Source organism: Lissotriton helveticus, chromosome 9 (assembly GCF_964261635.1).
Source record: "Lissotriton helveticus chromosome 9, aLisHel1.1, whole genome shotgun sequence".
Taxonomy (NCBI): domain Eukaryota; kingdom Metazoa; phylum Chordata; class Amphibia; order Caudata; family Salamandridae; genus Lissotriton; species Lissotriton helveticus.
The window spans coordinates 902,286,891-902,314,538 of record NC_136070.1 but is presented as its reverse complement, the minus strand read 5'-3'; the positions used below and the strand labels follow the sequence as shown (position 1 = coordinate 902,314,538).

Sequence of the window (27,648 nt, the reverse complement as noted above, 5' to 3'; positions counted from 1 at the left end):
TTGGTGTAGAGAAAACCAACTGAACCGGCAGACCCCAATTTAAACAACCAAGATAAAACCTGCTAGAGGTCATGACAGTGTATAACGTGCAGGAGTTGAACATGAGTACACAAAAGCACAAGGAGAGCACCCCAAGGGGTATGAGCCCCCTACTGGAATCTTACTATGCGGACCAGTGGAGACTTTATAAACAGGATTTAAACAAACCATTGACAGCGATTACAATACATGACCAATCGCCCGATTGAACTGTCTTGAACAGCGATGATATCTCACCAGACCATGATAAATAACGTCAACGGTGAGCAGATTCATGTGCTTCCGTTTTCCGTTTGTTGGAGGCACCGCTTGAGGGGTCCATGAATTGTGGAGGTGAGTCTTCCAAGTAGCATGAGAGGTCATGGGGGTTTGAGAAGAAGCGAGGCTTACCATGGTCCGTGATGTTAAACTTCGCTGGGCCTGCAAATGAGAATTGAATATCTTTTGACTTTAGTCTATCTCTCAAGGCCAAGAAGCCTTTTCGTGTCTCGACCGTCTCTTTGGAGAAGTCCTGCGTGAAGATTATGCGGTGGCCTTCCCAAGTGATGTGATGGTTCTTCCTTGCAAATTGCAGGATGGCCTCAGCATGCTGAAAGCGAAGAGGTCTGCAGATCAGAGGGTGGGGGCCTTTTTTCCCATGGGATGGGAATGTGAGCTCTATCCAGGTCCAGACCGTGAAGGAAGTTAATTCCGGTGATTGATGGGATACAGGCTTCCAGAAATCCCACGCAAGATTCAGCGTCTTTTTCTGAATCTTCTGGCACGCCCAAAATTCTAATATTACCCCTCCTATTACGATCTTCCAACTCCGCGGTCTGTCGTTTCAGATCTATTGTGGTATTTTGTAGGTGTTGTATGGCTTTGCATGACTGCAATGATTTATCTTCCACGTCTCTTATCCTTTGTTCCGCTTCCTTAATGCATTGATTCATAGAGTTCATATCCGCTCTGATTGCTGTGAGTTCTAACTGCATAGAGTCGGTTTTGCCTTTTGTGGATTTGGCTAAGTCATGGACCTCCGCCAATTTCTTAAGGATCATGTCTAATGTGCTCGTGATGTCAGCTTTAGCTTTCATAGGTGAATCAGACAGGGTAGGGTCCGGTCTTACTTTCTTATTGTTCTTAATGTCCCTCTCCGCCATCTTGCAGGATCGCCTGAACCAGGGGAGGTCAGGAAGAGACAGGGGCAAGGCGACACCAAGGACACTGAAAATTAATGACTTCCGTGTAGTGAGTTGTAACCTCCGTGTTATGAATTCCGATTTAGTGAACTTTGGAGCAAGGCGAGGAAAGGAGCAATACTGTGGATATGTAGCTCGGGAGGATATCCACGTCACTGACGAAGCTGACCGACGTTGATTTAATAGGATCGGCTGCAAAATTCACTCGTGTGCCGGTGTGTGATCCCCACTTTGCTGGCGTGGAAAAGATGTAAAGCACAGCTTCCTCAGGCAGAGAATCTACAAAGAGACCTGTTGTTGGACTGAAATCCTGTGTTTAGAAAAGTGATGCCTGGACACAGGGCAGAACAGAACTTGGCAGTCAGGTTATGGGCACAGGAAGCAGGCCACAGTGAGCTACAGACACTAGTAGGCTCTGGCAGATTAGGTAGGCAGTGATAAAGTGGGGAAAGCAGTAATCAATGGCTGGGAAAAAAAAGAAAACCTGTCTGCAGAGAAGGCAGATTAGGCACTAAACAGCACTTTTGGTGAGAGTTGTAGCCCCTCCAGGATTTAAATTAATAAATGTCAACACTTCGTTTTAGGGGCACTGGGCGTAGACAACGATCCTCGGCTTAGGCCGACATCAGTATTCTTTGTGCTCTTCGTGCCTTCTTTATGCGCTGTAGCCGCCATTTTGGAATCAGGCAGTGAGGAGCAGTATCACGCTCGAGGGACAATGCAGCATTGAAATCAGCAGCGATGGGGCATCAGGCACTGGGCAGACAGAAGAGGCACAAGGGTCAGCTCAAATACAGGGTTGGAGCAGAAGCGGAGTCCCCAGCCGTGTGGCCGCCATTATAAGGTCAGGCCGGGCAGTTCTTCACTCCGTGTGTGAGACCTATTTGGGGTAAGTCTTTGTCAGCGGATCATGTGCGCGTTATGTGCGGGCCGCGCTCACCTTTATAGGTCTGTCCGTGGCTTAGATTGGGGCCGGCAGGCAGGCAGGCGGTCCGGGCTAAGCTCCCGTGCATGGCGGCGCCATTTCTAGGGCTGCCTCGTTGTAAGAGTCGGCTGCTGTCCGTCTCGTTTCACCGCATTGCCAGAGCACCAATTCACTCCTGGGTGCGCTAGACAGTATAGCGGTATCGCGGAGCTGCAAAACCGATGTAATAAGGCTCCTGGGAATAGTAAAGTCGCTATACTGTGCGACGAGCGACGGCTTCAGGCGGCCATCTCCACTGCCGTCCAAGCCACGCCCCCAGTTCAATTTATTGAGCGTTAAGGATAAGATAACTGTCAGTCTTGCACAGACTTAATGTAATTCATTTAATGCATTGGCATCCTCTTAAGTACTGGTCCAGGGCAGAACTATTTCCAGCAAATGTATGGAATCCCATACAGGTTTTTTCTTTCAGGCAGAAGGACATTTTACATGTTTCAGACAATAGCTTTTGTGTGCTCTTGAGTCACTCAAATATAAGTTTTATGAATCGGATCTGAATCATAAAGCACATTTTGGGCACTCCACCTAATCCATTCTTAGTTTGAAAGCCCCCTCCCCCCCACCACCACCACCACCAATCACCCTTTTCCCTTTGATCAAACTCTGTCAAACATGTCCAACTAATACTATAAATGTTATGGTTGCCTTTCCCATTCAGTGCTTTTTTGTTTTGGTGAACTTGCATCCAACTGTGAAGTAAAAGACAACTTGTGGGTTTTTAATGCATGTGCGCCAGTGTAATACATCTGTATTTTTCCTCACGACCTCAAGACAAAGAAGGAGCATTGATTGAAGACAATTTTTTTTTTTTAAAGAGCAGGTATCCTTTAGACGCATTTACAGCAGATACTCGCTTCCACTCCCTCTCTAAGTCTGCAAACAAAGGAAGTAAGATTTTAAAAAAGCAGCACAGCTTGGAAGCTGATGCTGCAGTATACATAAGTGGGTAGGTCAAATCTCATCTACTTACATATATCTCTCCTCAATTTGTCATGCAGATGGGACCGAGATATACTTGCAAAAATGTATTTACAAGCAGTTGCATGGCATGGCCATGACCAGATTGGTTTAACATTTATATACACCAGGCCTGTGAGACTAGGGATGGGGAGGAGGAAAATAAATGTAACATTCGTGGTGTTGTACAGTAACCAGGAAACAAATGTGTACAACTCAATAAGGGCCAAATGCACAAAGGCGTTTTCTGTCGCAAATGGGCCCCTTTGTGAATGTTTGTAAAACATTTTTAAATGACGGCAGTGATCCCAGGGACCACTGCCTACTCTTAAAAAAAGAAAATTACACAAAAAGTTTAAGAAAACTTTTCATTCTTAAACTCATCCCGTTTTTCTTAATGAAACGGACTACATATCAACAAATATATATTGCTTTTTTAAAAGCAATCACAGACATGGTGGTCTGCTGACCCCAGTGGCCCACCATCCCTGTGATTTTAGCGATTCCCAACCATACCTATGCACGCAGTATGATTAAGGCAACAGTACCAAAAGGCAAAAAACATTCAATTCTTGAAACTTACCTAGCTCCAAGACTTTAAAACTCCATCCCAGACTACCAGGCTAGGTTCTAACCTTCTTGCATTTCATAAGGGTCTCAAAACTCACTTCCTCAGAATTTAACACCCCTGCGGCCCGATTACTGATCAACATCTACCTCCTTCCCTGCTCTAGTCCCAGGTTTTATGAACGCAGTCATAGGCACAGTTATCGGAGTGAAGTTCAGACTTTTTTACCTCTCTGCTTGATACTTCCTTTCCAGACCATTTTCCTGTTACAAACATATTTTAGGTAGAGTCTTTGCCCATTGTGTTCTCTGTAAAGCTCTCTTCATTCCCGTCGGTTAAGTCTGCACTGTACAAATAATTTAAATACATAAATATTTCACCCTTGACTGGAATCCAGGCAGCATTAATGGTATTGGATTATCCAGTTCTTTAAGTGCATCCCGGAAAAAGGAATACAAAGCCCTGCAATACATACAGACACATAGGCAGCATCACCATCTTGACCAATGCAGTGTGCCTTTCATAGACAATGACAGTGTCACCCAGAAGCCGACTAAGCAACCTAGACCCTGTAGTACTCTTCCAATATTCAGATCTAGCTAATTACATGTTTAATACTTATGCCAAGATTCTAGAATTCTTTTGGCTGCCACATGAGATCAGGTTCATACGTTGCTTCCTGGCATGCCCCATCAAAAACCTACTGACAAGTCAGAACTTATGCCAATATGCGTGGAGATGATACAAACCTCAGGTGAGGCATGGAGGCCACTGCGTCCCATAGGCAGATCAGGTAGATCATTGTAATGTTGGCATAGAGAGTCACATCATGATGGGTTTCACGAATACAGCTTCTCCCTGTCTTAACTACAGCAGAACACATATGCCAGCAGTTCCATTAGTAGGGTGAGCAGCTGTGGCCACAGCAGGCAACCCTCTTGCCTGTCCTGCTCCATTGTCCATCTCTCTGAGATTTCACTGCCCATTTACAACCTGGATTTTGGCAATATGGAGAAGTTTCATTCAGTTTATGAAATAAGGCTCAAATAAATTCGTGCAGGACTTGCAACAGGAACCTCCGAGTGAGTGTATTGAACCGTTTCTCAAAAACAGGCGATGTGGTCCTTCTGGTCTTGAACGCTCATTAAAAGCAACACAATAATATCAATCATATATGATCACATATTCCTTCAAATTCAAAGGAAATATTCAGATTAAGGTAGGTTAACATCGCTGGGCTTCTAAATTCCTGAAATCAACTGGTTAATTAAAGAAAGTGAATATGGCTACTATCGGGTGTAGCTGATGCTTCCCATCCTTCCACGATTCAGAAAAGGGGGTGGTGATGAACAGAGTGTCTGAATTAAGCAGACCACTCTTACCCAGTCCAAAGATCAGGGCTTGATCCATCACCGTTATTTATCTCACTGCCCCATCCCAGCTCAGAACCTGGCTATATGCAAATTAGTCTGTCCCTGGCCCAGTGCATCATGGGAACAGGGCAGACCAAACTACCAAGCCAATTCTTCACCAGAAAGGAGACAAGCTACCGGGGACCGGTTTCTGGCATTTCAGCCTCTTCGGCCCGGCTTGCTTGAATCCTGATGGAGCAGTGAGAAAGGGACTCATGTCTGAGTATACCCTGCCACACCTGTAGTGGCCAAAAACGATTCAGAAAAGGGGGTGGTGATGAACAGAGTGTCTGAATTAAGCAGACCACTCTTACCCAGTCCAAAGATCAGGGCTTGATCCATCACCGTTATTTATCTCACTGCCCCATCCCAGCTCAGAACCTGGCTATATGCAAATTAGTCTGTCCCTGGCCCAGTGCATCATGGGAACAGGGCAGACCAAACTACCAAGCCAATTCTTCACCAGAAAGGAGACAAGCTACCGGGGACCGGTTTCTGGCATTTCAGCCTCTTCGGCCCGGCTTGCTTGAATCCTGATGGAGCAGTGAGAAAGGGACTCATGTCTGAGTATACCCTGCCACACCTGTAGTGGCCAAAAACGATTCAGAAAAGGGGGTGGTGATGAACAGAGTGTCTGAATTAAGCAGACCACTCTTACCCAGTCCAAAGATCAGGGCTTGATCCATCACCGTTATTTATCTCACTGCCCCATCCCAGCTCAGAACCTGGCTATATGCAAATTAGTCTGTCCCTGGCCCAGTGCATCATGGGAACAGGGCAGACCAAACTACCAAGCCAATTCTTCACCAGAAAGGAGACAAGCTACCGGGGACCGGTTTCTGGCATTTCAGCCTCTTCGGCCCGGCTTGCTTGAATCCTGATGGAGCAGTGAGAAAGGGACTCATGTCTGAGTATACCCTGCCACACCTGTAGTGGCCAAAAACGATTCAGAAAAGGGGGTGGTGATGAACAGAGTGTCTGAATTAAGCAGACCACTCTTACCCAGTCCAAAGATCAGGGCTTGATCCATCACCGTTATTTATCTCACTGCCCCATCCCAGCTCAGAACCTGGCTATATGCAAATTAGTCTGTCCCTGGCCCAGTGCATCATGGGAACAGGGCAGACCAAACTACCAAGCCAATTCTTCACCAGAAAGGAGACAAGCTACCGGGGACCGGTTTCTGGCATTTCAGCCTCTTCGGCCCGGCTTGCTTGAATCCTGATGGAGCAGTGAGAAAGGGACTCATGTCTGAGTATACCCTGCCACACCTGTAGTGGCCAAAAACGATTCAGAAAAGGGGGTGGTGATGAACAGAGTGTCTGAATTAAGCAGACCACTCTTACCCAGTCCAAAGATCAGGGCTTGATCCATCACCGTTATTTATCTCACTGCCCCATCCCAGCTCAGAACCTGGCTGTAAGAATTGGTTGTTGTAGTCTGGTCTGCCCTGTTCCCATGATGCACTGGGCCAGGGACAGACTAATTTGCATACAGCCAGGTTCTGAAACTGGGATGGTGCAATGAGCTAAAAAACGGTGTTGGATCTAGCCCTGATCTCTTGACTGGGTGAGAGTACTCTGCTTAATTCAGAGACTCTGTCCATCACCACCCCTTGTTGTAAATAATTTTGTCCACCCTAAGCGTGGAAGGGTATACTCAGATGTGAGTCCCTTGCTCATTGCACCATCAGGATTCAAGCAAGCCGGGCCGAAGACGCCTGAAATGGCAGAAACCGGTCCCCGGAAGCTTGTTTCCTTCCCAGTGTAAGAATTGGCTGTTGTAGTCTGGTCTGCCCTGTTCCCATGATGCACTGGGCCAGGGACAGACTAATTTGCATACAGCCAGGTTCTGAAACTGGGATGGTGCAATGAGCTAAAAAACGGTGTTGGATCTAGCCCTGATCTCTTGACTGGGTGAGAGTACTCTGCTTAATTCAGAGACTCTGTCCATCACCACCCCTTGTTGTAAATAATTTTGTCCACCCTAAGCGTGGAAGGGTATACTCAGATGTGAGTCCCTTGCTCATTGCACCATCAGGATTCAAGCAAGCCGGGCCGAAGACGCCTGAAATGGCAGAAACCGGTCCCCGGAAGCTTGTTTCCTTCCCAGTGTAAGAATTGGCTGTTGTAGTCTGGTCTGCCCTGTTCCCATGATGCACTGGGCCAGGGACAGACTAATTTGCATACAGCCAGGTTCTGAAACTGGGATGGTGCAATGAGCTAAAAAACGGTGTTGGATCTAGCCCTGATCTCTTGACTGGGTGAGAGTACTCTGCTTAATTCAGAGACTCTGTCCATCACCACCCCTTGTTGTAAATAATTTTGTCCACCCTAAGCGTGGAAGGGTATACTCAGATGTGAGTCCCTTGCTCATTGCACCATCAGGATTCAAGCAAGCCGGGCCGAAGACGCCTGAAATGGCAGAAACCGGTCCCCGGAAGCTTGTTTCCTTCCCAGTGTAAGAATTGGCTGTTGTAGTCTGGTCTGCCCTGTTCCCATGATGCACTGGGCCAGGGACAGACTAATTTGCATACAGCCAGGTTCTGAAACTGGGATGGTGCAATGAGCTAAAAAACGGTGTTGGATCTAGCCCTGATCTCTTGACTGGGTGAGAGTACTCTGCTTAATTCAGAGACTCTGTCCATCACCACCCCTTGTTGTAAATAATTTTGTCCACCCTAAGCGTGGAAGGGTATACTCAGATGTGAGTCCCTTGCTCATTGCACCATCAGGATTCAAGCAAGCCGGGCCGAAGACGCCTGAAATGGCAGAAACCGGTCCCCGGAAGCTTGTTTCCTTCCCAGTGTAAGAATTGGCTGTTGTAGTCTGGTCTGCCCTGTTCCCATGATGCACTGGGCCAGGGACAGACTAATTTGCATACAGCCAGGTTCTGAAACTGGGATGGTGCAATGAGCTAAAAAACGGTGTTGGATCTAGCCCTGATCTCTTGACTGGGTGAGAGTACTCTGCTTAATTCAGAGACTCTGTCCATCACCACCCCTTGTTGTAAATAATTTTGTCCACCCTAAGCGTGGAAGGGTATACTCAGATGTGAGTCCCTTGCTCATTGCACCATCAGGATTCAAGCAAGCCGGGCCGAAGACGCCTGAAATGGCAGAAACCGGTCCCCGGAAGCTTGTTTCCTTCCCAGTGTAAGAATTGGCTGTTGTAGTCTGGTCTGCCCTGTTCCCATGATGCACTGGGCCAGGGACAGACTAATTTGCATACAGCCAGGTTCTGAAACTGGGATGGTGCAATGAGCTAAAAAACGGTGTTGGATCTAGCCCTGATCTCTTGACTGGGTGAGAGTACTCTGCTTAATTCAGAGACTCTGTCCATCACCACCCCTTGTTGTAAATAATTTTGTCCACCCTAAGCGTGGAAGGGTATACTCAGATGTGAGTCCCTTGCTCATTGCACCATCAGGATTCAAGCAAGCCGGGCCGAAGACGCCTGAAATGGCAGAAACCGGTCCCCGGAAGCTTGTTTCCTTCCCAGTGTAAGAATTGGCTGTTGTAGTCTGGTCTGCCCTGTTCCCATGATGCACTGGGCCAGGGACAGACTAATTTGCATACAGCCAGGTTCTGAAACTGGGATGGTGCAATGAGCTAAAAAACGGTGTTGGATCTAGCCCTGATCTCTTGACTGGGTGAGAGTACTCTGCTTAATTCAGAGACTCTGTCCATCACCACCCCTTGTTGTAAATAATCCCATCCTTCCACTTCATATCTGACAGTTCTGGCATGTTTAGCTCTTGATTGCACTGTTGAACTGGGTTCAATACGTTAGGGTTTTAAACTTTAGTAGGCGTGACGGGTAATGTAAATCCATGCCCAGGCAAGGCGTTAGACAATCCTTTTTTGGAAAACATTTACTATTTTAATGTAGCACAGCCCAGAAGTACCTTGAACAACCGTACATCTATGTCGGAATGTTCCAGACCCTCAAATTGTGGAATAAGCTGCAGAATTGTCCTTACATGTGGATGTAAATCACAGTCTTTTGTTGACATTCTCAGTGATTGGGTTGTTAGTGAATGCAGTCCTTAAATTGTGGAGGTGGTGGGCACCAGCATTAATTTTTGGGTTTGCGTCTTTTTTCCCATCATCAGGCTTTGGCATGGAGCAAGAGAGGAAATCACAAAAGTGAAAAAAAAAACGTTACAAAGGGAGAAAACTGGGATGAAAAACAATCTGCAAGCATGAGATAGAGACATGACTTTTTAGGTGGTGGAAAAAAAGAGGCATGGGTGGAATAAATGCTGTCTAGCCTTGGTACTCGGCGATCCTGTCGTTCAGCAACTCCAGCATTGGCCAGTGCCAGTGGCGTGCCCTTTCACTTTTTTTTCTTCAAATTCATGTCTATCTAAACAGGACAGAGTTGGATGCTATTTCAGAATTAAGGATCACACCGTCTTCAGTGACTTGACTCAGATCTTCAATCTTCTACCGTTGGTGTGCTGCCTTGATATTCGTGCACTAAAGTCCGCTGTGCTCTGTGCTATAATAGGAAAGAGGTTGTTGTTCAATGACAGACATAGGGCATGTCTGAACAGAGCCCTAGTGATGCTTTGGGGAGGTGTTTCTGAAGTATATATGCCATCTTGACCTAGGATAGGGTCCTGCCATTCTTTCTGTGTTCGGAATCTTACATTTAAGTGCTGGTTGTGGATAAATAGTTGCCTTCTGGAATGTGGAACTTGAGCACCCCAGTTTGAAACTGTGTTTCACCTTGGTTCCTCTTGGGCTGGAGTACCAATGTCTCTGGATTTGATAAGTGCACCAGGCTAGTAAAAAATGTCTTTAAGGACCTTTTGTATGGGATTTTAGACAAGGGCGCTAAGCTTCAAAATGCTGTTTCATTCTGTTATAAACATGCTCTTCACATTCATTTTAAGTTTTTCGTTATTATGATGGTTCATCCAGATAAACAAACATGTAAATATTGCAGAAGAAATACTTTAATTCTTGTGCAGAGATGCATTTGACACTAATTCAGCAATTGTGACACTTGAAAACCATTATCAAGTAGTTGTTTTGTTGGCATTCTATTAACTTAGGTTGTTCTTGAACCTAGCGTTTAAAATATGTTTCAAATTTTATTAAAAGTACCACTGAAAACTGCATAAATAGCAATGTAAGGCTGTCCAAAATGCACGATTTTGAAGGTTAGCTTGAGGCCCTATAACCCTGAAACCTCTTTGATTAAAAAAACATATAGACCTCGAATAATCTAGAAACTAAATGGAGCAGTAAAGGAATTTTGGCACGGTCAGGATGGCATATTTATGTTAAATGTACAAGTTATACATAAAGAAAGGTGTGTTTAAAATCATTTTAAACCTTAAAGCTACCGCAGCACAGCTTCTTTAATTTTAAACTTTATTCCTTAATATGTGCAAGTAATTTACACATGGATTTGGAAGCCTTCAAAGGGTGGTTAGATACTAGTTCCTAATTTGTTCCTAAATTATGTTAAGGTTTGGTTTGTAATAACTTTGTTGTGTTCTTATAAAAGTGTCTGTGTTTAAAGCCTTGATCACTGTGAGTTCACCTTTGAATGTCTAAACGGTTGCAGTACTCGCACTGAGAAAAACACTATTCTTTCTTATTTGTAAACTTGGAGGTGGGCTTCAATGCATTTATATCAGCCTGTGGAAATTAACTTGCACGGGATAAATCCCAAACGTGTTATTTAGAGACATTTCCGACTGTTGGGGATTTGAATTTTATGATGTACTACTTATTAGTTGGAGCTTATGACAGGGACTCTAGCTAGATACCTCTATTGCAGTTTGCTGATTGTTTGACTAGACAAATCTCGGTCAATCATAACAGTCAGGTGGCTTTCATGATGGGTTGGATGTTATTATTTAATTGTACCCTGTTTTAGCAGAAAAAGGTAGTCTCCTCTCTCCAACGCATTGCTTTTATTTTAGCATCCAGATTTTGATAATGTGGTAATAAATTTTGGGGGAAGTCATGAGCGACCTTCAAAAGTATGTCCCCATCACCGTCCACGGTTCATGGTGACCTGTGTAGAGCCAAGTGTGATGATTGAAACCAAGACTATAGCTGAGTTCATTTAATGTTCCTCAGCATTGACTGCGCAGCTATCGCACATTACCTTTGAGCAATCAGGGTGTGGATTTCCCAAAATATGAAGTACACTTTGTGTTGATTCACCCAAAACACTATGGTGGCTTTGAATAGGGTCTGAATGCCCCAACCGGTGTCGTTATGGGGCACAGGCATATTTGTGGGAAGACTGTGGACCACAGGTGAGGTTTGGCTCTGAAGGTGATGTTGTTGATGTACAGTTCACCTGTTTCTTATGTTAAATGGCAGCTGTATTCTGTTGAGGGCTGTTTAGCAATTTAAAGATTTCATTTTAAGGTCCTTTGAGGATGTGTGCTGTATGTAGTGGGTTTCTGCACTCCTTAAACGAGACCAAGTCATTGTAAAAAGTGTCTGTCGGTGTTACATGAAAATATACTGACTGCCATGTTTCTGTGAAACGTGCAGGTGTGAGTATTTCTGATACCTTTTCATGTTCCCGTTGCAGCTGATCCATACCCTGAGTTATGTCATGTTTGACTCTTTCAGCTAGGTAGTGTTTCCTTCATCCTAGCTCATGAGCATGATGCCTTGGGAGATCTTTAAAATATTATTTTAACATTGAAAAGCATTTTATTCAGGGGCACTGAATGAGCTACGTCATGAGCGTCTCTCCGCGTGAATGCCTGGGCGTCTCTGTGGCACACAACCTTTATCAGTAGTGGGCATGGACCCAATGTTTTGTGAGTGCCCTGGAAGAGAATGAAGTCAATAAGTCTTCTTTGCTGCACTTTAGCCCTCTATAAGGTGAATTAATGCAGTAATGCAAGCTTCCCAACCATTGCATAACGGGTTTCACAGTGCATTCTCTCTTCAGCCTTTCTCTGTTCAGAACTGCAAGCTGCCAGGCTGCTGTACAGTCGACAGGATGCTCCGCCCAAACAATCAGAGGAGAAAAATGATGTTGTCCATGAAGAGCTACGGCTAATCCGAGAGGCTCTGGGCATGCCATCAGCCCCAGACACTCCTGAATTACAACAGCTCAGTGAGGTGGAAGCCAAGGTAAGAAAAGTAGAATCCATAAAGCAAAGATTGAGAGTGAGTAGTTTGTAATAAACTTAAAATTGAAATTAGAATATTTGCAAGGGCTCCGAAGTAGTGCCAATAGGAACTACTTACGAGAAACACACTGTGTCCTTGAAAAGGAACTCCAGTCATTAGAAAATAAATAGGGAGCACTCCTACCCGCAGCGCCCAAAGCAAGAATTTCCCTTATTTGTTCAACTAAGTTCATGTTTTAATAAAACATTCAAAGATTCATAAGCTCCAATATGTTTTTATGTATTTTTATGAATAATGTTCATATTGCCCAGACCTCATAGAGGTTGTTTGTTACTTACTAAAGGGGTGTAGTCAGTATGTTGAAATGGGTATTCTGTGGATCATGTTACATCCGGTGACAGAAGACATTGAGCAATAATTTTTATTGGAGTCCCATAAGCTACCGTCGATATAACTGGTGAAGTGTAGCCTAAGGTGTAAGATATTGTCTAAGATTGTGTCCTCTTACGTATATATTTATATTTAGAGAGAAATATTTTCTTCTTAATGTTAATATCAACCACCCAGCAACAGTTGCACTTCATTAAGGGCGAAATATTCTTCAGCCAATCTTCACTGTTGTGTGTGGTTGGAGATACATTCGCACTTAAGTGACGTGAATGTCTGGAGATTCAGTCAACAGTACCACTTCCATTTCGTGCGTGGTTGGAGATACCGCCACTCTTCACTTTTCTCTGTCGCTGGAGATGCATTTAACGGTCACATTTTACTCCTGCTTGAGCCTGGATAAACAGCCACGCTTCACTGTTGTTCATTGCTAGAGATACATGCTATACCTTGACTGGAGGCAAGGATTATGTATATTCTTCCTTCACTTTTTTAAACAGCAGTTGTTCCAAAGATCACTTTTCTAACACAATCATAAATACATTTCCAAATAACATAGGGAAGAGGTAAACAACAAAGTACCAAACAGTCCTCCAATCATGTTCCTCTGTCCATAATAAACCTATATTCAAACTCTGCCTCTATCTTTGCTGCTTATTCAAGAGATATTTTTAATTCTGTCTATGTGATGTGCCTTGTTACTGTTTTTTTCACTTTGTGGACTGTATTAAGTGACTGTCGTTTTTTGGCACTAAAATGTGTGAGGAGCATCCTATTGAGCGGTGAGACTAGCATGTTAGATTAGATTAGATTAGATTGTATAAAGCGCGTAGTCACCCGTAAGTATCCCAGCGCTAAGATCCGTACATCTGAGGGTCACTGGGGCGAAGGGAGAAAGCGTGAGAGCTCTAGCTTAAGTAGAAGGGCGCACTGTAGAGCAGACTCTCAATGTCTTTCCCTGTTAGTGACCACCAGCTCCATGCTCAATGTGTAGACGTGAGGGGCGGTCCCTCTCAAGCAGTCAGACGTCCCGTGTGCACCGGAGCAGAGTACTCCAATATTTAGATATGGTAAGAAATCTTATGGCAGACACTCAACTCTCAGTAACTAGTTTAATTAAACGGATTCTACTCCTGATGACAACGCTTGCACGGTAAGGTTAATCTTGAGCTTCTGCATTTGGGGAGCAGAAAATAGAGCTGATCAGTGGATTTAAATGCAAATAGAACAATTGATGGACAGAATGCAGAAAAATGTCATATATTCACCCCAGTACAGAGATCTGGGCCTAAATCCATCATTATTTTGCTCACCATGCCATTCCAGTTTGCACCCAGCCATACGCTAATCAGTCTTGGCTCTGTGCCCAATGGGAACAGTCCAGCCCGAACTGCCAGGCCAGGTCCTCCCTGGACTGGAAACAAGCATCCTAGAACTGGTTTCAGGTTTTCACCCCTCATCAGCCAGAATAGCTTGACTCCAGTGGCATGGAGAGCATGGGACCCACGTCTGGGCATACCCGTCCCATTCGGGGTGACAAATGCAAAAAGAACAATGACTGGGTTCAAATTGGAGTGGTGTGGTGAACAAAAGAATGATGGATTTAACCCAGATCCTTGTGACTGGGGGTGAATGTTTTATTGTCCAGCATTCCTTCCATCAATTGTTTCTTTTGCATATGTCACCCTAAGTGGGAAGGGTATGCCCAGACGTGGGTCCCGTGCTCACTACACCACTGGATTCAAGCTAGCCTGGCTGATGAAGGGTGATGCCCTGAAACCGGTCCCAGGATGCTTGTTTCCAGTCCAGGGAGGACATGGCTTGGCAGTTCGGGCTGAACTGTTCGCACAAGGAACAGAGTCAAGACTGATTTGCATATGGCTGGGTCCAAACTGGGGTGTTGTGGTGAGCAAAGGAATGGTGGATTTAACCCAGATCACTGTGACTGTGGGTGAATGTTTGCATTGTCCAGCATTCCATCGATCAGTTGTTTCTTTTGCATATGTTGCCCTAAGTGGGAAGGGTATGCCTAGACGTGGGCCCCGTGCTCACTACACCACTGGATTCAAGCTAGCCTGACTGATGAAGGGTGATGCCATGAAACCGGTCCCAGGGTGCTTGTTTCCGGTCCAAGGAGAACCTGGCTTGGCAGGTCGGGCTGGGTTTTTCTCACAAGGAACAGGGTCAAGACTGATTTGCATATGGCTAGGTCCAAATTGGGGTGGTGTGGTGAGAAAAAGAATGATGGATTTAACCCAGATTCTTGTGATTGGGAGTGAATGTTTGCATTGCCCAGCATTCCATCCATCAATTGTTTCTTTTGCATATGTCACCCTAAGTGGGAAGGGTATGCTCAGACGTGGGTCCCTTGCTCACTACACCACTGGATTCAAGCTAGCCTGGCTGATGGTGTGGTGAGCAAAAAAATGATGGATTTAACTTAGATCCTTGTGACAGGGGGTGAATGTTTGCATTCCGTCCATCAATTGTTTCTTTTGCATATGTTACCTTAAGTGGGAATGGTATGCCCAGACGGGAGTTCCGTGCTCACTACACCACTGGATTCAAGCTAGCCTGGCTGCTGAAGGGTGATGCCTTGAAACCGGTCCCAGGATGCTAGTTTCTGGTCCAGGGAGGAACTGGCTTGGCAGTTCGGGCTGGACTGGTCCCACAAGGAGCAAGGTCAAGACAGATTTGCACATGGCTGGGTCCAAACTGGAGTGGTGTGGTGAGCAAAAGAATGATGGATTTAACCCAGATCCTTCTGACTGGGGGTGAATGTTTGCATTGTCCAGCAATCTGTCCATCAATTGTTACTTTTGCAGACAGTGGATTTAAATAAAACAATTTTAATGAAGGGCGACCTCAGTAAATCTGCATTAAATGACTGATCTATACAGGTGAATATCCTACTAGTTCTAAAATGACCTCTTTCAAGGACTATTCATATTTTCAATGCCAGGAAGAGTGGGTGGCAAAGTTGTGCCCAGCTGGGCTATCTTTCCCAGAAGATTTAGAATGGTCCCTATCATGAGCAGTTTTGGAGACTCTCAAGCCTATCAATGATAAACTGCTGATTCAGGCAGCAGGGATAAGGATCAGCAGGAAGGTGCTGAGAAGGCACTCAAATACTAAGCGGAGCGCCCGGAAGAGTTCGGCAAACTCAAGGAAACATTCCATAAGAGAACATACATGTTTAAATATATATCTTTCTCCTGGGAGGCTGATAAAACCAGGGAAAATGACAACCGGGCTCTCCCAAACACCCACCCCATGATGGGGTCCCCAACCAGCGAGGATGTGGATGTGACATCCGGTGTGGAACCAGATTAAAGTTGTGGGAGCTTTTGTGCATTAATCAGATTTCTATATTATTAATAGAGTGCTAGATATTAATCTACACTTGTATTAACATGTGTACATTGTGATTATACTATTACCTATAAAACAGTTTTGCCATTACCTGTTGAAGTGCATTTTCCTGGTCTATTCTAACTAGGCCTCAGCTAGGATACATTGCCATCTTGTTTGCGAAGAAGAATCTCTAACATGTGCTTAGTATTGTATTTTTTTCTTCAGGTGCCTTCTGCTCTCTTGCAATATTGCATTCATTTACAATGGTTCACTATTTGTTATGTAACTAGTTTGTTCTGGCACCACCGGATGATATTAGGTCAGAGGGGACTGAATCCATATCCATATAGTGGGTTAGCGCTTCGGTGGTAAGGCTGTATGATGATTCAAAAGTCCTATTTCTGTTTTGTTGAAAATCTTTTTCTTTTGCCCACACCATGATGAATCTGCACTTTCTATCCTTGTCTATGAGGACATTTCCTACATAAACTCTCGAATTTGTGTGTGAGCGTGATGATTTCAGGTGCTATTAAGGATGCTGTCCAATTTCTTGCAAATGTTGCTGCAAATTGGGGATTTTAATCTAGTTTTAGTTTTGCCTGTTATTCTACATTGTCCTATTACAGAAAGTCTTCATGGTTTTTTTCATGCACCAGAATTTTATTTAACTCGTATTGTACCTTGTGAATTTTAGGAATCCTTATGAATGGCTAATTCTGCTCTAGAACTCACTTATTGAGTCTGTCTGTATGTATTTTACTGTATTTTTTGATATGCCGATTTTGCACCTTATCTTGGGGCACACTGCAACTGTAATTGAGGTTAACACCGTCCCTGGTCAACCCATCGTGGGTGTTCAGTTGATGTAACTTTTGAGATGTAAGATTTTAGGGGCACACTGAACCCACAGATGTGACGCCCATCACCACGTTGCAGCATATTTTGGTGTCCGGGACTTCCCCCAGCCTTAGAGGCTGAGACTAATTATATTAACACTTCGGACATGTTTGAACCAGCTTTACCAACCAAGATCCTTGGAGTGGTCACCGATTTCAAAGGTAGCAGAGTATTGGGCAAAAAAGATTAGGCAACCTATGGATAAAAATGTCAGAACACAAATTCGAGCTAAATGCCCCAGACCATCATTGGGGGACAAACTGACGTCGACACCATGCATCAACAACATGTGCACTTTTCTGGCAAAGTACATGAAAGTCCCCCAAAAAAGAGATCAATTGTTCAAAGAGGGCCTCACAGGATAGGCTTATGAATGTAGGCTGGCCTCTCACAAAGATTCTAGAACTAGCTGAGGAGCCCATGTCCTCAGAACATATCGTGTTTGCAGACATAGTGTCAGGATATGCTCAAAGAGCAGTCTGCATGTCGTGGAATGCTAATTGCACTGTATCCATGGAGAGTAGACAATCCCACCTAATTAAGGTAGACCTAGTTACATCAGAGGCTGGCTCCATAGCCTAAAGTAGCGTGTTTGGAGATCTCTTGAACTTTGAAAGTTCATGGCAACCTTCTCAGCCTTAGAGAAGGCCCAGACCTGAATAACAAAAGTCTCTAGAGAGAAGGTTTAACCAGGTCCATAAGAGGCAGGGGATGCTCCTCCAGTTGTCCCTTTCATCAAAGCCTGCTAAGAGGACAATCAGGGCAAAACAAAGAATGGGAAGACAAACTGCAGTTCAGCACTCTTCCCGTCAGATGGTCATGCCAGAGGCCGAAGAATCAGGGAATGATTCAAAAGACGAGCGAACACCCCAAGAGGTTATACAGGTAAAGAATATGCATTTTTCCCTGCCAATATTAGAAAGGAGACTGACAGGGAGAAACCAGAAATAGAGACCAAGGGAGCCATTTGCAGATGGGTATTGCACTGCTAAGCGTTTTGAGCCAAAGCTTCTCAACGAAAAAAGATGAATGGTGTAAACCAGTTGTAAATGTGAGACAGTTCAACAAACTGCTGATAAACTTCTGTTTCAAGATGAAGGGAATTCATCTGTTATGAAATGTACTCCCCCTGGGAACTTCAGAGTCAGGCTGAAACTGAAGGACCCCTACTTAGCTTTTCCCATCATTGCTCCACATACACATTTTCTTCAATTGACGCCGAGCTATCGGATGTACAATTGTCGGTTTGTTCCATCTGGACTGTAATCGGCCCTGTGGGGCTTCACTAACCTCCTCCGACTGGGGGTAGAATACTTGAAAATGAGAGACATCAGGTTCATTGTCCTCCTGGGTGACATCCTTCTCATGGATCACTGCCCACGGCAATTAAAGTACAACCTGAACTGCACTATTGCATTGCTTCAGGACCTGGGGTTATTAATAAATCTGAATTCAGACCTAATTCCGAAGTGATCCATGAGTTTTGGTGGCAGATATCAGCCATCCTGTGAAGAAGATGGCTGTAATCAAGAAGGATTTGAGGAAAGTTCTCAGAAGAACGATAGTGTCCCGCAGTTGACTGGCCAGGGTTGTTGGGATTCTGGAGTGTTCCATTCAAGCCATTTTTCCATGACCCATTCACTACATTGCCCTTCGGAGGTTGAAGGCAGCTCATCTTAGAAGGGGCATGAGGTAGTTGGAGAAGATACAACTGTTGCAGAAGGTTAGCACGGAGATTCATTGGTGGCTGGAGCATATGGGTGCCTGGATTGGAAGGACAGTCTTTGGCTCATATACAGACAAAGTGATTAAATCAGATGCTATTCTGGAGAGGGGGCTGGATGCAGCAACATCTCCATGTGGGAAGTTTGAGAGATGTGAACTGCACATCAACTGTTTGGAGTTACTGACATTGGAAATCAGGTCTTTGACGAAGGACAAGTGTCCTGTTTTGTGGTGCTAAAGATGTAAAACATGTCTTCAGTGAAGTACATCAACTGAATGGAAGGCCAGAGATCCTGGATTCTGGTAGAATCGGCAAAATATTTAGGCATTTGTACCTTGAGAAGCAACTTCCTATCTCGGCTGTGTACCTACTCGATCAGAATGTAGTGGCAGACTTAAACTCCAGATTAATCCAAAAAGTAAGCGAATGGACGCTGAACCATGAAGGCACTGATGCGGAGGAAGGGTTCCCTGCAAAACAGCCCTCTTTACTTCCAGTTTGAACAATCAAACACGAGAGAACCTCAGTTGGAAACCAGATCCAGGGGCAAGAACAGTGGATGTTTTCCAGAAGATTGGAGTGGGGCTCAGAGGTATGCTCCATGCTCTCCCCCACCTCTTTCACCCTGATAGCCAAGATATCTTCCAAATGACACGTCAGGTATTCAATCTGATTATGGAGATTCTCATATGGAGTTCACAAGCCTTTTTCCCCAGATGTTGCTGGGCTATTGTGGGATTTTCTCGTAGCTCTTCCCCATCCTCCCAAACATTCTGACAGATTAGCAATTACACACTTTTGGTTTGAGGAGGTTTTCTGAGACTAATGGTGAGGAGGATTGTAAGGGAATACTGAACGGCCTAGAGCCTTTCAGATTGTGCAGAAGCACTCAGCCAGCGGGCCTTGGCAGAAGGCACTGCAAAAAGATACAGGTCTGAATGGAGGAGATGGGTATATTGCTGTTTGGAAAGACAATTGGATCTGGTAGGGTTAGGAGTTGTTCATGTCCTGTATTTTTTGTCAGCACTGATAATTAACAGTTTGGAATACAGACCTGTTAACACTTTCATATCATCTGTGCATGCATAGCACCTTCCAGTGAACAATTCGCTGGTGGGTGAACACACCTTTTGGTCTATAGGCTAATGAGGAATATCCAGCTCACTAGACGCCCAAAGTCTAGATATTCCAATATTTGGAATGTTAATACAGTTCTTAACTTTTTACTTTAATGGCAGAACAATGATTTCTTATCCTGAAAGCTGTTGTCAGCAAAACCGGCGATTTTATTATGCTTAATGTCTTGCAGACACATAGTTGTGATGCTTGTGTATTGGACAAGTTGGCCCTGTGCTTACTTCAGATGAGGGTCACCTTTACTATCACCAGAAGGGCCAAAACAAATAAATGATCCATGTATTTCCCTGCTTTTGAGGAAAAGCCCAAACTGTGCATGGTCATTTGTATTAAAGCTTGCGAAGAAATAATAGCAGAGTTAAGACCAGCAGGGGAAACCCAACAGTTGATTGCTGTGAGGGAGCCTTTCGAGGCAGCTTTTCCCCTCAGTCGCTAGGTGGGTAAAGTGGATCATGTAGGAAGCAGGGGTACATGAGTGAAAGTTTTGCAGAACACTTGGCTAAAGGTGCAGTGTCTTCTAACACATTTACTCTGGGGGGTGCCTTGAGGATATTATGAATGCAACAAATTGGTCATCCAAATCAACTTTCGTGAAGTACTATTTTAAACTCACTTTGGTAGTAGCATCTTTTATGGTAACTAAGCTTAGAACATGCATAAACCTCTCCCCCGATCCTAATGCACAATGTAAAATTTCCTCGTTAACAAGAAGGAAAGTTTAGTTGGGCGAAGATTGTACCGCCCAGGGATCTTTGGAGATAGGTCAGATCCTCCCACTGGAAAAAAAGCTTTTTGGAGTGAGTCATTTATGTCAGTAGACCTGGTTTCACTCACGAAGGGCCACCTGTTCTTCGCCAGGGCGACTGAGTAAATTACTCCATTGCCCTGACAGAGTTACCGCCTGCCAGGTTTAAAAATGCCCTCTGGCACAGCAGACATTTCTAGCGTTGACAGGAACCGCTGTCATGCCCGTTCCTGCCAATGCATTGTAATTTTGCTGTACGGGTCCCTAAGCAAGACAGAACTGTATGGCAAATTTACCATATTTTTAAAATATTCAAAAATAAAATCACGAAGCTAAATGTATTTTTGGAGAATAAAAAAAAACAATGCCTTCTATCCTTGGGAGATTCCTCACATGTCGAGGGGGGCATTGAAGTTTGACCGTGACAGAGATGGAGTAATTACCGCCGTTTTCAAACTGTGGTCCGCCTACACTTAAATCGTCCATTATGATGGAGTTCCCTCTTCGCCAAGATGTAAATCGATCTCAGTATTTGGTTTTATCGAAGCTTGCTTATCTGAAGTGGTAAATGGAAAGCAAATCCATATCCATACTAATATTATAAAGAGAGAGCCCAAACCTTTGGTGCTGTGGTTACTGAGATTACCCACCTCAATCACAACACCCAATACAGCGTTGGAAAGGGCAGTTGCAGCAGAAGGACATAGGCTATGCAGACGGCCACCATATATATATATTTTTTTTTGTGCAGAGTTTTATATAGCGCAAACTTGACCCAAACTGAATCAGGTATCAGAGCGCTTTACATAGCACCACTTACTTTACATGAGGACACACATTCATTTTTGTTAGTCACGGGGAGATTAAGTGATTTGCCCAGAATCACAGGATGTTTGGCGTGGTTACCAAGACTCGAACCCAGATCCCCAGGTCCGAGGTCGAGCGCCTTAGCCTTTAGTCCAACTCCTCTATACATTTAAAAGGTAAAAGAACCGTGCCAGCAAAGTAGTCCCTTGTGGGCGTGTTTGTGTTGTGCTGCGGGCGTGGGCTGGGGGCGTGACTAACGCTGGGGGCGTGTGGTACGGCGATCACATCGTGGGCTGTGAGCGTGTGCTGGGGGCGTGACAAATGCTGGGGGCGTGTGTCCGCCCTTCATGCCATGTGAGTCGTACATACAAGCGCCAATTATGTTGCTGCGCAGCATCAAGGGACACGCTGGGGGCGTGAGAAACGCTGGGGGCGTGTGTCCGGCCTTCATGCCATGTGAACGCAACTGCGCCGCATCAAGGGGCACGCTGGGGGCGTGAGAAATGCTGGGGGCGTGTGCTACGTTCCGCCCTTCATGCCATGTGGGTCGTACATTAATTAGAAGATCGTCTGCTGTGGCCGTGTGCTGGGGGCGTGACAAACGCGTTCACCTGGAGGCCTGGTAAGTAACGTTACTGCAGCCTCTCCTGCGCGCTGTTACTGATCTCTCTCATTCAACGAAATTACACTCGCCTGCTACCATCAACCAGGGCTCTAGCCGGGCTCAGGCGGCGGATTAGTACACTAATTACACGTTCCTGATAACATCAACCAGGGCTGCAGCTAGGCCTCAAGCGGGGGAACACACGCCTGCTAACATCAAACAGGCCTGCATCTGGGCCTCAAGCAAATGAGCGTGTCTGCGGGGACAATTACTGCAGTCTCTCCTACTCGCTGTCACTCAACTCTTTCATTAAACTCTTTCATTAAACGGATTTACCCACGGCTGATAACTCTCTCATTCAACGACATTACACGCGCCTGCTAACATCGACCAGGGCTGTAGCCGGGCTACCAGATTCCATTGTGTAAGCCGGAGTTACAAGTTGACACAAACAGTTCCCAATGACGTTGCTATTGCCGATTAGCTTTTTTCAGCTTTGTTGCAGTCAGTGCCAAAAATGTTACGAGGCGGCAGTTTAGCTGTACTAAAGATGGATTAAAGCACAGCATAACTGCCTGCCTACAAGACCTGACACCGTGCTGATTGAAGAATGGCTTCAATAAAGTTTTCCGTAGGTCTTTTAACTTCTCACAGATGCATATGATGTGGATAAGGTTCTCCACACCACTGGTGCACAAACGACCGGGTTGGTTACCAGCCCTCCTTTCCCAAGGTGGTAGAAGCGAGTTTATTGCGCCCACTCCTATACGGAGCCGCAAAAATCTTTCCATGGTCGCAATTTTTATACCAGCTTTGAGATAGGGTTAGGGTTTGAGAACGTTGTAATTGTTTAGCACAGCCCAACCGTGAGCTCGTTTAGATAGCACTTTCTTGTCCTCTATTGATGAAATTAGTCTTGTTGGTTTGTGAGACTAAAGATAGTATTACTACACTGTTGTGCATTACTGTAGATACATTTAACTGTCACATTCCAGAGATGTGCGTGGTTGGAAACAGATGTGCAACATGTTAAAGTTTTTTTATTGTAATTTAGACTAAAATGTTATTGTTGGGTGCCTCACCTCATGTCGTTTTCAGAGATAACATGATAACAGCAGGAGAGTTAAAGGGTGAACTGTGAAGCAAAACTGAATGCCTTTGAAATACAGCAGCTAGCCATAGTGATGGGGCACATTAGGGACCAAGAGTAATTGGTGTCAAAGTCTTGAGAAATTCCTATTTTCACACTATTCAATTGATTGATATCTTCCTTGTATAAAGTGGTGTGTTTTCCTCATCTAACTCCGCCATGACCGGTCCCATGCCCAGCTGCACAAGGAGAAGAGTTATGTGTGGGGCTAGCTACTCCACCATGTAAAACCAATTCTAGCTATAGAAACATCAACCAAAAAGCAGAAAGTCATCCAGGCTTTGGGGAGAAAGGAATCTCCTTCACAGGGAGCTAAGATGCCTTGTGGTGAAAGCTAGAAATCCCTGGAAGCCACTAAGCCAATCCACCTTCTTTTGATCACGAGCATCACCATGTGAAACATGGAATGTGAGGACCATGCACGAGAGAGGCAAGACTGCCCAAGTGGCAGCGAAGATGAAAAAAAATAATCTTGCCCTGCTTGGCACAATAGAGACCAGATGGACACAGTCAGGACAGAAAATACTGGCTCCAAGAGGAACCCTCTGTATTCTGTGCTCAAGGAAGAGAACACCCCACATACTCGGGAAGTAGTACTGATGCTAATGCCAGTAGCCAACAGAGCTTCCGCACAAAGAAAAATAGGTTCAACATGAATGTGATCCAGTGCTATGTACCTACAAATGACAGTAAAAAAGAGGAAAAAGAACAATTTTAGAAAAGACTCCAGTCCATCCTAGAGAAATGCCTTGAGAGAGACATCACCATACTAATGGGGGACCTCCGTGCCAAGATTGGAAGCTACATCATTAGATACGAAGAAGTAATTGGCAGCCATGGCAATATGAACAAGAATGGTGAAAGGCTCGTAGATCTGTGAGTCTGATAATAGGCGGGAGTGTATTCCCACACAAAAGAATATACAAGGCAACATGGCTGTCACCAGACCATTCAACAGAGAATCAAATCGACCATGGATGCATTCCAAGAAGTTCCGGAGGTCCTTGCAGGATGTGCGCGTGATGAGTGGAGAGGGCGTGGCTTCCGACCATCACCTTGTCATGGCCAGGCTACAGCTGAAGAAGCGTGGATGGAACCGACAAACCAACACCAGCGATATAACTCCACCCTCCTCAAAGAGGGACAGAAACAGACTGAATACTGTCATCCTCAGTTATTTCCACTTCCTGTGAGAACTAGAGGACGACAAAGACTCAGTAGAAAGTTAGTGGGAGAAGATCAAAGTAACAATGACATCAACCTGCCAGGAGGTATGGGACCTAAGAAACACCAGCATAAAGAATAGACCCTCACCGAAACTCTCCACGAAATCCAAGAGAAAGAAAAGGAAAGCTGCAGTCAACACTAGCCGTACATGGACAGAAAAAGCAAAAGCTCAAGGCAAATATACCAAAATCAACAAGGAAACGAAGAGAAGCTTAAGAGCAGATAAATCAAGATTCATCGATCGTCTTGCCACAAAAGCCCAGGAAGCGGTAAGCCATGGAAACTTGAAAGAACTCTACAACATAACAAGGAAACTTTCCAGCAGATGTAGCAAGCCAGAAACACCTGTTAAGGACTAAACTGGGAAGACAATTGTGGGTAGCGAAGGCCAACAGCGAAGATGGGTTGTGCACTTTGAAGAACTGCTGAACCAGCCCCTGCCACTAGACATACAGGCAGCTGATTAGGACTTGCCAGTCGACTGCAGCAAACCAACCAAGGAAGAAATACAAATACAGAATCGGCAAAGCAAGGGCTGCCTTTAATCAGCTAAAGATCTGGAACTCCAAGGATCTAATGATGCAAACCAAGATCCGGCTTTTTAACACCAAAGTAAATTTGGTCCTTCTGTATGGAGCAGAAACTTTGAGAACAACAGTGGCCACCATCAACAAAGTCCAGACCTTCATCAACACCTGCCTAAGGAAAATCTTCCACATTCGCTGGCCAAACTCCATCAGCAACAATGACCTATGGCAGTAGACTTTCCAACTTCCTGCTCATGAAGAAATCATGAAAAGACACTGATGCTGGATAGGTCACACCCTTTGCAAGCCTGCATCAAACACCACCATGCAAGCCCTGACCTGCAACCCCGAAGTAAAAAGGGAAAAAGGAAGACCAAGAAACACCTGGTGCTCAGGCCTCGATGCTGACTGCACAGAGGTGTGTTACACCTGGATTCTGATTGAAATAAAGGCCCAGGACCGAAGTGGCTCGAGAGTCATGGGATGGCCTATACCCCAGAAGGGTTCGTAGGCATAACTAAGTATCTTCCTCATTTGTTCGAAAATGAATTCCAAATGTTAGAATCAGCATGGTTGGAATATAAGGGCTGAGGTGTTTTTAGAGTTTGGTATTAGTCTAGTAAGTTTCCTGTGAGCATGTACAATCTGAAAAACATTGTCAAAGCATGCTGGATCTAAGTTAGTAAGAAACGTATACAGTACTTCACAGCAGATTTTGAATTTTCTGGTATGCCAAAAAATTCTAAGGTTACCCTATCTATTTCTGCCCTCTAGTGCAGTGGCCTCTCTTTCCACGACCTCGACCTTCTTTGCAAGTATGTCCGTTGTCTTTTGAAAAGCCAGCTGAGATGCCTTTGTTTTACTTATTCTTGCTTTAGCCTCATCTGTACTTACTGCCCACTGGCACTTTGGAATCTCATCTCTGACCTAATATTTAGTTTGGCAGAAATTCAATCTTCAATTTCTTGCCTTGCGTAATGTCATGTAGGTATTCATTCTTTGCAGGATAAGTTATTTTTTCGTATTCAAGTCTGGCTTAAATTTGATAGGTAAATCAAGGATGGGCAGCGCTTGTTTGGTTCTCTTGTTACCATGCAGTTTTCTCTGCATCCAGCCATTTTGCTGTTCCACAGCGTCATTGCCAGGGGAAATTGAATAAAATGGGATCATCTGAATTGCCTCTAGCTATCCTCCAGCTTAATCCAGGCCATAAACAGACACCTCTGATTTATGGCAAGTCGTAAAGTTCAATGGGGGAATGAATGCAACGACTTTAAAAGGACAGAGTCGCAGCATGCACATAACATTAAGGCATCCAGCAACTGTCAGGGGGTTAAATGGCATATGGACAGATCATTAGGAACTGCTGAACTTCTACTCACGGAGTCCTACACAGTATCACCTCAATGCAGAAAGAGCGTAGGTGCAGTTTGCCGAACAGCACCCAGACAATGCATGAAAATATTCTAATGGCGAGTGAGATTTAAGATTCGTCCCAGAAAAATCAGTGGCAGCTGCAGAGGCTCACATAAAGAACCATGCCCCCAGATCTGGTGACCAGCGTATCGTCCCAATACCAATCAGTTTACCATTGCTTGAATATGTTTCTCCCGCACCCCTGAGTGTGGCAGGTCACAGATTTATCTCGGCGTCAAAGAGCCAAATGCCTCTCTTTGTTCTTTGTACTGGGCCGAGTGATGCCGTTAAGGATACGGGCGGACGGCGTTTCGAGTTTACAATTGGGTAACTTCCTGCTGAGATGTTTGAAGGAATGGGCAAAGTGGGCTCTGGTCCAGGACCCTAGCCTTTTAAAAGGTCCCAGATGGGGGTAGCTCTGTTCAGAGTCTTGCCCGGATGACCTTGAATAATTCTTAAACCGATTGTTTTAAATACCGTTTTCCTTTCATTTATTTTGAATATGGGTAATGAGGGAGAGTCTGTTACAGAGATTTTGCAGAGAAATGTTATGTTTGTTTCATGCAGCATCAATAAAAAAATCTTTTAGATTAAAACGGGAACTCACATATGAGAAATGGGAGGGTGTCCCAGAGATTACTTACAGTAATGGAGAGCTGCTGCTGCTTTACAATATTCAAAATACACATCACTATCCCTGAATATTAGATGTGAGCACATTTAGACCAGTATGCTTGTGCACTCTCAGTGACATGGCCAAAGAGTGCATGAAAGAGCTAAAGTTGGATTGTGAATTCAAACATGTTCCAAACTGGGGTCCCCAAAATACACTTGGTCCAGGTGCCCAGAAAATCGCTAATATGTCCCTGGCTTTCTGGAGTGAGCCTGGTTCCCCGGTGTATCCTATCATATTTGAGGGTCAGTATGGGTTCATTTGGAGCAATACAATTAGTTTGTTGTGCCCGTCACCTAGAAGTTTTACACCTAAGTTGCAGTCTTGCTGGGCGCAGACCAAGCCCCAATCACCCCTCCGTGGTTACCATTAGGTAGCTTCCTGGAGTGACCCAGGCTCTCCAACAGGGGTGCAACTAGACCCAAATTTTCTTGAGGGTTGTGGGCGGCTGACACTTCAAACGCTGGAGGCGAAGCCAAATTCAGCCTTGGGCTTAAAATAGTTTCGGGTGACCCTTCTGCGTATTTTACAGTTTCATATAGGGCAAACTCGACCTGAAGGTATTGGAGCACTTTACATGATCACCAGTTACATTACACAAGGTCACATTAATATTTATTTTTTGTTTGAGGCATGAGGAGATTGAGGGCCCCATTTGCCATAAATTCAAGCAACGCAGCAAGTCACCTTACTGCACTGCGTGAAAGGACAGGAATAAGCCATATTTAACATTGTA

The 27,648-nt window shown here is 44.8% G+C and overlaps 1 protein-coding gene across 1 annotated transcript in view; it reads left to right on the top strand.

The window, feature by feature from the left end:
• Window positions 1-27,648, top strand: part of LOC144781974 (protein FAM98A-like) — a 97,570-nt gene that overhangs the window by 39,106 nt on the left and 30,816 nt on the right. Inside the window, exon 4 of the mRNA XM_078661068.1 lies at window positions 12,078-12,262. Within this exon, the coding sequence (XP_078517194.1) occupies window positions 12,078-12,262 (185 nt within the window). The remainder of the gene's footprint in view (window positions 1-12,077; window positions 12,263-27,648) is intronic.